The 13,372-nt window shown below is 53.0% G+C and overlaps 5 protein-coding genes across 5 annotated transcripts; 3 read left to right on the forward strand and 2 right to left on the reverse strand.

Annotated features, from left to right (window-relative positions):
- Positions 1-1,735: 1,735 nt before the first annotated feature.
- J4E86_010547 (uncharacterized protein) lies at positions 1,736-2,561 on the forward strand (the record flags this gene model as incomplete). The annotated part of the gene is made up of 4 exons (XM_051451045.1): positions 1,736-2,066; positions 2,124-2,210; positions 2,274-2,341; positions 2,391-2,561. The coding sequence occupies 4 exons, from the start codon at positions 1,736-1,738 to the stop codon at positions 2,559-2,561; spliced, it is 657 nt and encodes a 218-aa protein (XP_051297708.1).
- A 3,405-nt stretch (positions 2,562-5,966) lies between these two features.
- Positions 5,967-7,694, reverse strand: J4E86_010548 (uncharacterized protein; the record flags this gene model as incomplete). Its single annotated transcript, XM_051451046.1, has 1 exon — positions 5,967-7,694. One exon carries the CDS (start codon positions 7,692-7,694, stop codon positions 5,967-5,969), a length of 1,728 nt encoding a protein of 575 aa, XP_051297709.1.
- A 433-nt stretch (positions 7,695-8,127) lies between these two features.
- Positions 8,128-8,373, forward strand: J4E86_010549 (uncharacterized protein; the record flags this gene model as incomplete). Its single annotated transcript, XM_051451047.1, has 2 exons — positions 8,128-8,259; positions 8,308-8,373. 2 exons carry the CDS (start codon positions 8,128-8,130, stop codon positions 8,371-8,373), a joined length of 198 nt encoding a protein of 65 aa, XP_051297710.1.
- Positions 8,374-9,099: 726 nt separating this feature from the next.
- J4E86_010550 (uncharacterized protein) lies at positions 9,100-11,084 on the forward strand (the record flags this gene model as incomplete). The annotated part of the gene is made up of 2 exons (XM_051451048.1): positions 9,100-9,150; positions 9,198-11,084. 2 exons carry the CDS (start codon positions 9,100-9,102, stop codon positions 11,082-11,084), a joined length of 1,938 nt encoding a protein of 645 aa, XP_051297711.1.
- A 430-nt stretch (positions 11,085-11,514) lies between these two features.
- Positions 11,515-12,996, reverse strand: J4E86_010551 (uncharacterized protein; the record flags this gene model as incomplete). The annotated part of the gene is made up of 2 exons (XM_051451049.1): positions 11,515-12,085; positions 12,557-12,996. 2 exons carry the CDS (start codon positions 12,994-12,996, stop codon positions 11,515-11,517), a joined length of 1,011 nt encoding a protein of 336 aa, XP_051297712.1.
- Between the last annotated feature and the right edge of the window lie 376 nt (positions 12,997-13,372).

The raw sequence follows: 13,372 nt of genomic DNA on the forward strand, positions 1-13,372 counted from the left end.
AAAAGGTACTAGTACCAATTCAACGACTTTTAAGCAAATACAGACATGCACTGCAATCTCTAGCCTGGACGAGGCCTTTCCACGTGCGTACTAACATTGAGAGCGCTTTCAGGTTTCACAATGGAGATACAATTGTTCGTGCTATCCGAGTTCCCGCGGAGGTTCGTTCAGATGCGTGATGTGGCAGGTGTGATGTCTTTTGGTGTAGGACATGCCTGGAAACGGTTCAAGAAGCCGTTCGACCCTACCAGAGCACGGCCTGTACTTACGAGCCACGTGGGTTCATACGACATCGGATTCGGGAACCACTGGTATGGAGGGACGCGCAGAGATTGTGGCTGGACAACCATGCACTGCCCACCAGTGAAGCTGACACAGGGGTCGACTTTGCCAAGTCGCCGGGGTTTTCATTGGTCGTTGTGGATGCATCATGCGGCTCTGGGTTTCTACGAGTTTGCCTACTTTTGTGTAATACAAGTAGGCGGACAACTGCACTGCAATCTTTAGCGCGAAGGAGCAGGTTTCTTTGCCAAGGAACCTTGGAAGCCATGAATGCAGGGCGTTCGCGCAGGCCCGTCACGCATTGCTCGGCATTCGTGCACAATTCGTCATGCGTCTGCCAGGCTGCAGAATACTTATATGGAATCCCTGCCTTAGACCAGCGTCTCAATTGTAGAGGAGCTGACTACCCAGGAAACAGAGAGCGGCGGTGACCCGACCTCGGGAACGTCTGGATCGTAGCGCCTGCACTGCAATCTCTAGCGTGGAAGACGTCGTCCCAGGCCGCGCGATGTCTTGGCTGCAGAAGGTGGCAACTAGCTGAGCCTGCCCCCAATGTACACAACCAAGGTTCCCTCGCGCAAAGACCCCTCGGGCTCGAGCGCGAAAGACAGATGAGAAGCTGAGCCTGCACTGCAATATCTAGCGTAGGAGAGACCATGTCACCATGTACGAAAACCAAATTGGCTTCCGGAACGTCAAAAGATAGTAGAACATCTTTTGCTATCCTGCTCTTTGCAAAAGCATCCTCCCATGCGCACGTAGCAATTGCGACATGTGTGATATCGTATCCATTGGTTAGGTACCTGGCCTGCTCGGAAACGTTTCCGAAAACTCGTCGGACCTTTCCGAGCGTGACCGTGTACTTCAACATTAGCCTTCCAACCATTCACGGATACTTCTAGCTTGCCGATCAGTCATGATCAGTCTCACGAAGCGCAGTGCGAATTCAGCTCTTGGACGCCGCCTCAATGTGCCTACGACCCGTCGACACATGTACACCACCACCGCGCCACGCGTGGCAGTCCTATACCAAGAACTCGATCTACCACTGATCCAAGGAGTGCGCAAGCCCAAGAAACCTGGAGGTACTTGGTCTTCCTCTATACAGAAACCTTTCCCGCAACATTAACATCTTTACCAAGGCTACATCGACTCCAGCGCAGACATCGCCCACGCACTAACCCACCAACACCACAGCCCCGTCTCCATCATCACACCCGCCTCCGCCCCAAACCCACAAAAAGATGAAGAGTGGTGTTTTGGAGATACAGAGACTGAGATTACGTGGGCACTGGAGAAGGGAGCCACGCATCTCTGGGCTAACACTATACTCTTTGCGAAGCATCCGCTTCAGACGGCAGATAGTCTGACGGGTGTGGCGCAGACGGTAAGGGTTGTGGGACAGCCACCGAAGTTAGTTGAGCTGTGCGATGATAAGGCGTTTGTCAACAACATGCTTCGTGCTCGTGGTGGGTTTACGCTGCCGGAGGCGCGGGATATGATTGATGAGGAAGATCTCGCGGATGTGCTCCAGTCGGATCTTCGCTATCCTGTTGTCGCTAAGCCGGTTAGAGGACGGGGGAGTTATGGTGTGAGAGTTTGTCGCTCCGAAGAGGAACTGATCGACCATTGCGGCGATTTACTGGGAGAGGATGCGTCCGTCATCGTCGAAGACTTTCTTGCGGGTCAGGAAGTCACTGTTACTGTGATGCCGCCTGCGCCTGCAACGGGACGGGATGGGTATTGGGCGATGCCGGTTGTGGAACGGTTTAATCACGCTGATGGTGCGTTGGCCGCGTGGACTTGGAGAAGTGTATGTAATGCTCACTGACTACTTACAGGTATTGCACCATACAATGGCATCGTTGCTGTGCTTCAGAACTCTCGCTGTCTTTCCAAAGGCGAACACATAGCCGATCCACACTATGGTGAGGTACAGCGACAGTGTGTTGAGGTGGCGAAGTTGCTTCAATGTACTGCTCCTATCCGAGTCGACGCTCGTCGGTTCACGGAGGATGTGTCGTCACCGTTCGCTCTATTTGATGTCAATATGAAACCGGTAGGTCAATTGAGACTTGCCGTTGATGACATGGCTGAACTGTGACTAGAACATGACAGGTCCCGGTAGGCCTGGTAGAGAGAACCAAGCCAGCCTGACGGCACTGGCTGCTGCTGGAATGGGATGGGACTATCCGACTCTGCTGTTGAAGATACTCGAGTCGAGCAGTTCGCTGCGTGATCTGAGGAGTGTTACACCGTTGCATGTCAGTGGCAAGTGATTATGGGTAAGAGGCAAAGGCCACGGCCGTACTTTAGCGTACAATATGAGGTCCCAGTAAGTATGTAACATGAATCTTTGTTTCAAGAACTACTGCCTGTATATCGTACGAAATTATATTATTACAATAGTCCGCTCCGTAACATTGGGAAACAAAGTATCGGTCCAGGCCGGAACCACAGATCGAGCATAGCCTGGTGTCGTTCCAAAACCCGTGGATTCATAGAGCACCCAATGGATATGCCCAATACGCCGGTACACTTCACACGAACCGCCTGTGTCTTCATCACCTGTTGATGGTAGTAAGATGACAACTAAAGCGTCGAACAAGACGGCTTCATCTCGATGATATATGCCCATCGGGAGAACAGTGTATTCCTCCATCTCGGTGGAAGGGTTCTGGTCTTCATCCCAGGCCAGATGTCCTCGGCCCTCCACGGAATCGGAATAACCAGGCTTGTCGAGATCCAGAGAATATTTTCCGTTTGTAGGAAGAGACATACTACACAGTAGAGCACGAAGCTTCAAAGCGCCCTTCTTCTTGTTCCCATACTGGCTACTGGCTTCGGCTAGTGACGTTTGCACGCTGATCATCTTCTTTAGCAAAGATTTTGACTGCGCACCCCACTTACGTGTAGGGTACCGAACTCCGCCCGCTGCCGATGCCCAGCTCCAAGATGGCGCAATGGCAAGGCACGACTCTCTTGCTGTAGTGGAACATAGAGTGAGAGAACTCCAGGAGAGGCAGCTGAGGAGTTGCGACCCCCACATGCCAGCGTAATATTCATGTCCAAACCGTTCAGTTGGTACACACCTTGCAATCGATGACAAAGCGATTAAGCGGTCTGTTTGCAATGTGAATTTCGAAAGTGAATAGAGCTCAATGAAAGCTAGCCAATTCCCAAAGACCATCAGGGAAGCGTGGTGCGGTCCTATGTTTGTTCCGCTGCCGACTAGGGTGTAATCGTCATCATCGATCTCATAATCGTCCTTGCGGGTTTCTTGACACTCCCAAAAGACCCCCTCTTCAGTAAAATGTAGTATTCTCCGCGAAAGTAGGCGTTCCTGTGCAACCCAGCCGCGTCTGTTCAGGTTGGAAGCGACGACCGAGGCGTACCACGGCTCGGAGCTCGTGGACATGATCAAAGGTTCTCGCGATCCAGCATTGATGGGAATGCTACAGGGTGGATTGTAGTCACTCCAAACTTTACGCAAAAAGCCGTCGCTGGGTTGCTCCGAGCAAGTAGCAGAGATAGTACAGATCGCGTTCTGGTAAACAAGCCACATGCGCGGCCCCTCTGCATTCCAGTCCGTATAATCCCCATGTGCGCTTGGTTGAACTATGCACAAGGCGTCGATCCAAAGGAAACGTATCCCTAGACCCCGTGCGACGATAATCGCATCTTGGAAGGTTTGTGGCATGCTGGCAAGGAAGGTAATCCGGTCTGTGATGAGCTGCGTTCTCAACATACAAGCTGGTGGACCCTGACCCCAGCGATAGCTCAAGGTGCAGTATCTGGAAAGCTCCTCTATCGTGGCGCGGTTCCCAGCAATCCATTCTTGCGTGTCGAGCGTGAGAATGATATCGCCGTAAGAAAGATCGAGCAGACGACGTGGAAGCGAGGATGCCTGTACTGCTGGATTTACTTCGCATGGCTTACAGAGATGATGATTGTCCTCTTCACCAAGTACGCAAGCTTTAAGAAGCTCACAGGCACGCAAGACCGGGTCGTGAGGGGCCTCCAGGGCAAACGCTTCTTCCATGATATAGCTCGAGCTCGACCCTACACAGAAGTTATGGTAATAGTCACACTCGGGGATTCTCAACCGCAGGTTGCAATACGTGGCGCTGAGAATGAGGCTTCCGTTGCACTCTCGGAGCACAACCGGACTTCGATCAATGAGGCGTTGCATGTTCGCCGCGGAAACCTTCTCTATATCTTTCCGGATGAAGGAGCACAGATCGCATCCGCTGGCAGCAGATTCGATTAATTCAGGTCCAGAGGACCATGAGCGAAGGTCGATGCCATGTGAATACACGCTCGGATATGCGACTTTGCTACACTCGTAGCACCGAGGCATGCTCCTAAAACCTGGCCCTGATCCTACCGGATTCGCAGTCCGAATGAACCGAAAGACCCGATGTTCTGGGAGAGACTACGGTCGAGTCAGAAAGGCTGTAGGACGGCTATACCGCTTTCAGAATCTGAGCATGAGCGTTTGCGTCTGAATCGTAATCGCCGGTTCAAGAAGCGGAGGCTGGCATCGATGAATCAGGAAGTGGCCATACCGACGGCAGCGTAGCAGGTATCGAAAGTGTAGTATAATGAATGTAGATGTACACTCGAAATGAAGAGTGAAGAGACGAGGCTGTGCCTTCCTCACCGGTTTGCGGGGTGCACCACCGAGACGCTGAGGCTGAGCCCGCATCTTCAGGCGCCCCGTCAGATCTGCCGTGTGCTGTGATTCCGAAGCAGTAGCAGTATCGGTGTCAATGACGGCACCGCATCGCTGTGTGTTGACCTGCGGCCTGTCGTCAGCTGTAATGCGTGATGGTGGTGGAGGCAAAGTGAAATTGAGGCGCGGCTTCCCGCTTGTCGCCTGTCCAGCTGCCCCGCCAAGAAACACCTGCGGAAGGCTCGAAAACCGTTTCAAGGTCGTCTCGCAACCTGATACGTAGATGTTCTGATAAAGCTTTCCGCACGTGAGTATTCTGGACACGATTGGACGGTCGGCCATACCCGACTGCACGCCTCGACAGATAGCGAAAGCAGCCTCAACCTTAAGTAGCTACAATATTAATAATGAGCCCGAGCCAGTACAAGACCACAGTCTAACTCAAAAGGCGCACTCTATTCTTTCTGCTGTATGACCAATCATGCGTATGTTATGCTGATGATCATACGAATGAACATTAACTAAGTCCGAGATGGATATCAATGCATACACAGACTGGAAGCGGGTAGATTACAAAGGCATGAAGATATTGTGATCTGTTTCTTTACCACTACTTCACCAAAACTACCTACGCTATGCCATGCTATCCCTCTGTCTGTCTGTCTGTCTGTCCATCCTATCATACACTAGAACTTGGTATTCATGCCCATGACCGAATCAATAAAGACCCCTCCCCCAGCCAAGAAGTCAAATACGCCAGAGAAATGCTCAAACTCCGTCAACCAGAAACGCCCCTGCCCATCTCAGCAGCCACCCGATCTTCATCCTAATAAACCACAGGTTCAGCCGCAACACCCCACCTCTCACGCACACGCATCTTGACAGCGAAGCTCTCAAACTGCCATGTACCACTCCGTTCATCGAGTGTCTGTTGAAACCTTGTGCCAGTGCAGGTACCGATGGCATAGATCCCGTCGTGCGCCTTTCGGTTGTTGCAACCGTAGCAGACCTATCGTCTACGGTAGATATCCGCGTCTCTTTCTCTGTTATCTCTGTTATCGCGCCGTTGGTCTCTGCGGTCTGGACTGCGCGATCGTGTCCGTCCATCTCTTCGTTCCCTAGCGAAACCTCTCGCGTCATTCCGATCGGGTCGATCTCTGTACGCGCGGTTGCGGTCTGAGCGATCATCTGTGTATCCTTCTCTCGAGTTGCCCGAATCGCGAGAGCCACGGCGAGGTCGATCGTCTGGTTCGCGGGAGCGACGGGGGCCTTCTGCGCTGTAGCTGGGTATGTATGTGTCGCCGCCGGCGGTAGCTGGGGGTTGTCTTCGGCGGTCTGCGCCATCGGGGCCGTAGCGGGGGACGGGTGGGAGGGGGTGGCGGCCGTCTGCGGGGGGTGGTGGGAGACCGTTGTGACCTCTGTCTGCGCCGTTGCCCCAGTTCGGTCGGCGGTCACCACCTGGTGGTGGGGGTGGAGGTCGGTGTTCGTAGCGGCGGTCATAGCCTCCTCTTTGGCCTCTGTCCACGCCTGGTGGGCCTCGATCCTGTGGGCCGCCGTATCTTCGGTCGCCGTTTTGCCATGATTGTGGTGGTGGTCCTTGGCCGGTCCATTCGCCGTTGGGCCCGCCGCCGACGGTTCCGCCTTGTGGTGCTGGTGGTAGTGCTTGCTTCTGGCCTCGCGCGTTCCGCCGATCTAGCTCGTGTGAGTCTGCAAAGGTAGGGATGTCTTCCTCGCGCATGGGGAGGGGCTGCTCTCGGAAGTATGGGTGGTCGATAGCGTCGATGGCGTTGATTCGTTTCCGCCAGTCGAGCCTCATGAGGTCTTTGATGAGCGATAGGCCGACGGGCGAGAGTTCGCGGAACCGTTGAGCGATAGTACCGGTGTGGACGGGGAATGCGCGTATGGGTTCGGCGCCAGGGAGATCGCGCCACCCCGGCATGCTGTCGTCGTTTGGCGATCCGACAAGCTCGAAGATGATCTGGGCTTGGTGAATGTCGCTCTGTCCTGCGAGGATGGGCTTGCGCTTGAACATCTCTCCAAACACACAACCCGCACCCCACATGTCGATGGCTGGCGTGTACTTCCTGAGCTGCAGAAGAAGCTCCGGAGGTCGATACCATCTAGTCACAACCAATGTAGTGTATTCGCGCTTCGCTTCGCCGTTGCCCCTGCCTCGTTGTGGTACCGCCTCATCGTAGTGTCGCGCGAGACCGAAATCCGCTATTTGTAGCCGTCCGCGGTTGTTGATGAGAAGATTGGCGGCCTTCATGTCTCGATGTAGGATGTGGTTATCGTGAAGGTATCGCAGGCCCTTGAACAGCTGCAGCATGTAGCACTTGATTTGCGCCTCCTTGAACTGAACTTCGGGGTTGTCGAGGAGACCTGATAGATCGTGGTCGGCATAGGGGGTGACCATGTACAGGATGGCGCGTTTCCTGCCCTCGGTCTTTGGTCGTTCCACGGCCATCTCTTCCAACTTGAGGACGTTGTCGTGCGATAGCATCTTGAGCAGCTTGATCTCTCGCAGCGCCGTAATAGGGAAGCCATCTTTCTCGTTGTGCATCAAGATCTTCTTCAGCGCAAAGATGCTGCCAGTAGCCTTTTGTCGCGCCATGTGGACTTCACCAAAAGTACCCTCTCCGAGTTTCTTCATCATTTCGTATTCGCCGATCTTGCTGCATCCTTTGAAGCGTCGCTGCAGGGTCTGCGATGGCGTCGCGCCTGCCGAGTTCGCCATGCCGGCGGTGGTGGTGGCTTGGGTTCGCGATGGAAAGTTCGCGGCGACGCTTTGTACCGGCTGCTAGTGGTCCTCGGCGCAGATGTCCGCAGGAGAGTCGGGCTATTTCTCGATTCCGGTGGCGTGATGTAGCGAGGTTTACGTGGTCGCGGTGGCATGCGCTGCCATGGATGGGAGTTAGGAGGCAGAAGCTATTGTGTGTGCATGATAATAGGCGAAGACATTGTCGTAGGTGAAGGAGCAAAGAACGCGATCCACGGTTGATGGCACTGGCTTGGCGCCGCACGCTAGCGTAGCCTCCGATTGACCTTAACCACACCTCCATCACGAAGACGTCAACAGGCCATTGCACCCCATAGCAACCAGGTACGATACCTTACTACCCTCGGAAGACGTCTCACGATACTGATACTTTGTCAGGCTCACAAACATCATGCAACCCACACGAGCCCGAATGGGCCCGCCCAAATATGCGCCGCACCCGAACCACCCCATCCACATCCACCCAGTCCGACCGCTATACCGATTCATGGCTACTGGCCTCGGCGCATCCATGTGGTTCTTCGTACGTGAAGCGACCAGGTTGAAGGTGGCATAGCGCTAACAATGGCAGTTAATGTACCGCGCGAAGAAGGACGGACCCGCGCTTCTCGGCTGGAAGCACCCTTGGGATCACTGAGCATTTGATGAGCACCCAGAGGGGTGTGGATTACATGACAAGCAATGGGGTCGATATCGGGCACGGCGATTGTACATACTACGGATGATGCAGGACGCAAACACCTAGACGGAGGGCTGTGATATCTCGCGCAGAGAGCGCCAAGAAATTCGAACTCCAAGAAGATCATGCCAATCGTACCACTGTCATGAATAAGTGCTTATACTGGTGACCCTGAGATGAGCATATGCAGACGGTTCAGCAAAACATTGTAACATCTACTTCGGCTGCAGCTCACGTTGCGCCGGTGCCCAGCAGTTTTGCACTTTCACTACCACGAAGACCTACCACAATAGCTACAACAGCACCCTACCCGCAACGCGCTTTGCTGGCAGTCTTGGCGGGTCGAACAATGCTATATCCTGCGCCGCCTCTGACGCTGTAAACTACCATCGCCCCTCTGCTACCCAGCTCAACACCACTGGCAAAGACGCACTTCTCGCACCTACGTTCCCTGAACCATCAGCGCTTCTATCGGTTGATCTATACCATCACACACTTTCATTCGCTGTGAACTTCACAGTTTCTGCTAGACAAATCGCTCCCTACTGGTTCTGCTTTGCCACTCCTTATCACACACGCATATACAGTCTACTATTGTCACCTCCGAGCACAGCCTAGTCGACCGCAGTCTTGTAAGGGCGTTGTCGTTAACTCAATGGGTCAAGGTCTAACATCACAAAGGCCATGGACACTGCTACCATGTTCGCTAGCGGCGCATCGTATGGCTCGTCTATGGTTGGTATCGTGTCCTGATCGCTAGACTCGTGATTAACATCTCATAGCCTGCACAACCCCCAGCGAGCCATGATCTTGCGCACTTCAAAGCAGCGCTCAGCGGCTTCGCCGACCTCGCCATCGATAAGAACATTGAGCGCACCACTGTCATATACGTCGTCGGCTCTACTCTGCCCAAGCGAGTCCGCAAGCTGGGCGTCAAAGACATCGGTTCATCCCTGAACAGCATCTTCCGCAGGGAGAGGATTTCCCACAACGACAACGAGGCTTTGGACTCGCTCGAGGGCATACTAAGCAAAGCCATCGACTACCACATCACCGCCACGGGCATCGCGATCACCGACGATCGGTATAAGGAGTTAACCGCTGCTATCAAGTCCGAGCTTGAACATATATCAGACAAGCAGGACTTTTTCGCTCTAATTAGCCGTTTCGTCTCCAAGGTCAGTGATTGCTCGGGGGTGCCTGTGCCTGCAGCCATCCTCGCTGCCAAGCGGAATGTGACTTCGAGCTCGGTCGCTGGGCACATGCCGACCACCACACTTCCGATGAAAACTGGCTCCAATTGGAATGTCAGCCATAAGGGCAATGCAACCACTGCAGCTGAATCGGACGACATGGACTACGACTTCGATGGTGCTCCAGATGTCCAGACCGATCACGCTCCAGGATCCTCAAACTCTCCTTTCCTTGGCGCTGTCTTCACATTCCAGTCTGGTAATGCATTTCAGGAGTCGACTACACTTGCGCACATGAAGTTAGCGCCAAGGCAAGGGGATCACGGCTACCTCGACGGAATTTCTTACGAGCTCCGCCAACAAGCACTGCAGTTCTTCCATGACGAAGTGGAAAGAATGCACTGCAAATTGAGCCCTTTTCAGGGCATGCTGCTCGATCAGAATGGGCTTTACGAGCTGATGCATAGTCTGGATGCCAAGGTCCTCCATGACATACACATGGAAGTATCATCTCGTTCTAACCCGCCGTCAGACACGTGGCTTGATGAGAAATACAAAGACGGTGTACAGATGGAGCTCATCGCTCTGGGCGAAGCAAGCAACTTCCTAGCAAGAGTGAAAGAGGTCTTGTACTCCAGAGACGTCGAGATGGCCGACGTATCTGCTCACGATAGCTGGGCCGATCCGACGCTCAACCAAGAAGAATTCGACGCGCTCAACCCACTGAAAGCCCCACCTTCGCTTCAAGCATTGTCTGTCGACAAGCGCCGACACTTTCTGTGTCGTATGCTACGCAAAGCAAAGCGCATGAACGACAAAGCAAGATCAGCTCAGAAAGAGCGGTTACAACCCTCAGAAATGATGGACATGGTGCATCAAGACGAACTCGCAGTCCTTCACCGCATCGACTCCGCAATGCAGGGCTCAATCTTCAAGCGAGATGACGCGGCAATCGAAAGAGCGTACGATAGCCAGTCTGAGTCTGAACTCCGTGATTGCGGCAAACTGAACTCTTTCGTAAACAAAGTGAAGGGCTACCATCGGCGTCTGAGGAACTTCATCTCGTCGGCGAAGGGCCATGTCGTTGACGCCTTCGGGTTGCGTGGCGATAGCGGTGCTGCTCATACTGCTGAAGTACAGCACTCTCCTCTCCCTCCTCCACCTCCACCAGTGCAAGACATCAAGGGCTCATTCATCTCCGCCCTTACGAACGCTATCAACGCCATGAGCTCCAGCCTGGGCGCCACACACAACCTTGACCAGCTCCTTCTCCAGCCAGCTGAGGTGGCCGATCTGGTATTTAGATTGGAAGTCCGCATGCGGAGCGACCTTGAACAAAAGTACACCGGCACGTCTTTGACGTATCAGGAGCAAGAGACTCGATATGTTCAAGCTGCGAACCACTTTCTACAGTGGATACAGAATACCCACTGCTTTCGTGAGACGGTCAAAGAGTATCGTCAGTTGACATCTTGAGGGCATGTCCGGTGACGGCGTGATTACGATGCAAAACCCGCCGATCTAGTGTTATGCAACTGGGATATGTTATAACTCTGGTCTGAAAGTAAGCAATGCTCTGGCTCAATATTGTGCATAGAGGCGGAGCAGCTTACGACTATCGCTGTGTAAGCGGTGCGGAGAATGTGTTCGGATGTTCAAACAGCGAGTGGGATTGATGATCCAAGACCAAAGTGGCTTGGGTCGTTGATAACGATGCTACTTTCATCGCATTCAGGTTAGTTTGTAAGTCACCACTGTTCAACCTCACATCGCATTGGATTGACATTTGGCAGGAACAAACATTCGGGCTACTAGTGCTCGCGTTTCGTGACTACCAGGTGTCGATGAAGCTTTGGTTTGCTTCTATCATTCCTTCCTTCGTATATATCATGACCATCCCGTCACCTCACACCTTCAATCCCTCCATACCCTTCTCAATATCCCTCTCCATCTTCCCCATCTCCACCATCATCTTCGCCCTTCCCGCAAACTCCTCCAAACCCTTCGGCGTACAATTAGGCCCAACCTTTGCCACAGCCTTGAGGTACTCCATTTTCTGCTCCCTCATATCCTCATTATCCCAATTATTGCCCTGCATCTTAGCGTTAACCATATCCGCCGCCTCGTGCTCCATCTTCCTCGCCAGAGTGAGCAGTTGCGGTAGAGAAAGCTCAGGGAAGTCATCCCAGAAGGGAGCCACACCCGCATCCATACATGCGGCTAGTAGCTTCACTTCCATGCCACGAGCTAGCTTGGGGATCTTGACGTTGAGATCCATGAGGGTTCGGAAGAAATCGGTGATTGTCTCGGCGCGGGTTTGGTCCATGTTGAGCCAATTCGATGGGATGTGAAGGTTTTGTGAGTTTGAGTCTGGAGGCAAACTCTTTACTTGTTTTTCTTCTGAGGTGAAGAAGAGAAGGGGTGAATTGGCGGAGTGGTTATTGGAATTGGGTTTGTTGACCTTGTGAACGATGGTACTTTGTTGCTGTGGAATGACTACAGGTATATACATTGTTCAGTCTCTATGCTGTGGTGAGTTAGTCGTGGTTATTGGCGCAGCTCGCTCCACCATTGTGAAAACATGGGAATATATCCGAATGAAAGCTGTTAACTGTGTGGTTTCAAAATTGGACAGTGAAAGCTAAGTGGAGGCCAGGGACATCGCACTCATTGTTGAGATCTTGATTAGACGACTTCTAGGAGCGTTCTTCGAACATGCATCGTATGAGCTTTTGATAATGCCTTGGGGTATACACTACTATGAGAGCAATTACACACGACCAACTTGAGTATCGGAAAGGACATCTTCCAGAGCAATTGCGGATATGTCGCGACTGTTAAGGGTAACAGCATGAAGATGAGCTCCTCCGTCCCACCATCTTCCATACGACTCATCGCCCTCCCTCCTCTACATAACCCCACCCGCCCCACCCCCCTCCTTAGCACACCTCCCCGTCCACTCCCTCGCCCTCTTCTCAAACACCCCCCTCTCATTCGCAAACTCATTCGCAATCCCTACCTCCACCGCACTCTCCAACTCCGGATGATCCAACAACGTCCTCAAACCTATCAACACCTTCTCCATTGTATTGTTGTGATGCCACTCCTCGCCCAGCATCTTCCAACTCACAACCCCGGTTCTTCCGTCCACGTTAGGATGGTAGATCTTGGTCGTGAAGTTGAGTTTGGGTGGTGCCTCTGGGTATTCGTCTGTGAATTGGATGTGGAAGGCGAAGGTACCGCCCTCGTAAGGGGAGGCGGAGAGGCCGTGAAGGGTGCCTGTCCATTCGAAGATGTCGCCGTGTTTTAGTTCGACGTGGTAGCCGGCTGCGGGGGTCTTGCGTAGGCTTTGGTATTCTTTTTCGAGGCGCTTTTTGGTTGGCGTCATGGTTGTTGAGTATTGTCAGTCGCAGGGCTTTCAAGAATACAGATTGGATTAATAGGCAACGAAAACAATGCGAACTGTTATCGCGCGGTTGAGAAAGGAAGATGTTGAGGATGGTCGCTTGGGTTGGCCTACGTCATAGCGCGACTGCTGTGGTGCGCGTTGGTCCGACGCGACTCCCTAGTCCTTTCTATTGACGCGCCTCACATGTTGCACTATTGGAACGCATGTTCATTGCACTAAGCTGTATCGAATCTCGTTGCAATGCCGCAAGTCATATTTTCTCATAGCGGTATGCGCGAACGCCTGCGCTTAGCAGACTGTCATACGGCTTCCCTTCTTCTATTATTCTGCATAGCCTCGTCGATCGTCTGGAGAT

The sequence above is a fragment of the Alternaria arbusti genome (genome assembly GCF_024043155.1).
Source record: "Alternaria arbusti strain BMP 1465 chromosome Unknown scaffold_23, whole genome shotgun sequence".
Taxonomy (NCBI): Eukaryota; Fungi; Ascomycota; class Dothideomycetes; order Pleosporales; family Pleosporaceae; genus Alternaria; species Alternaria arbusti.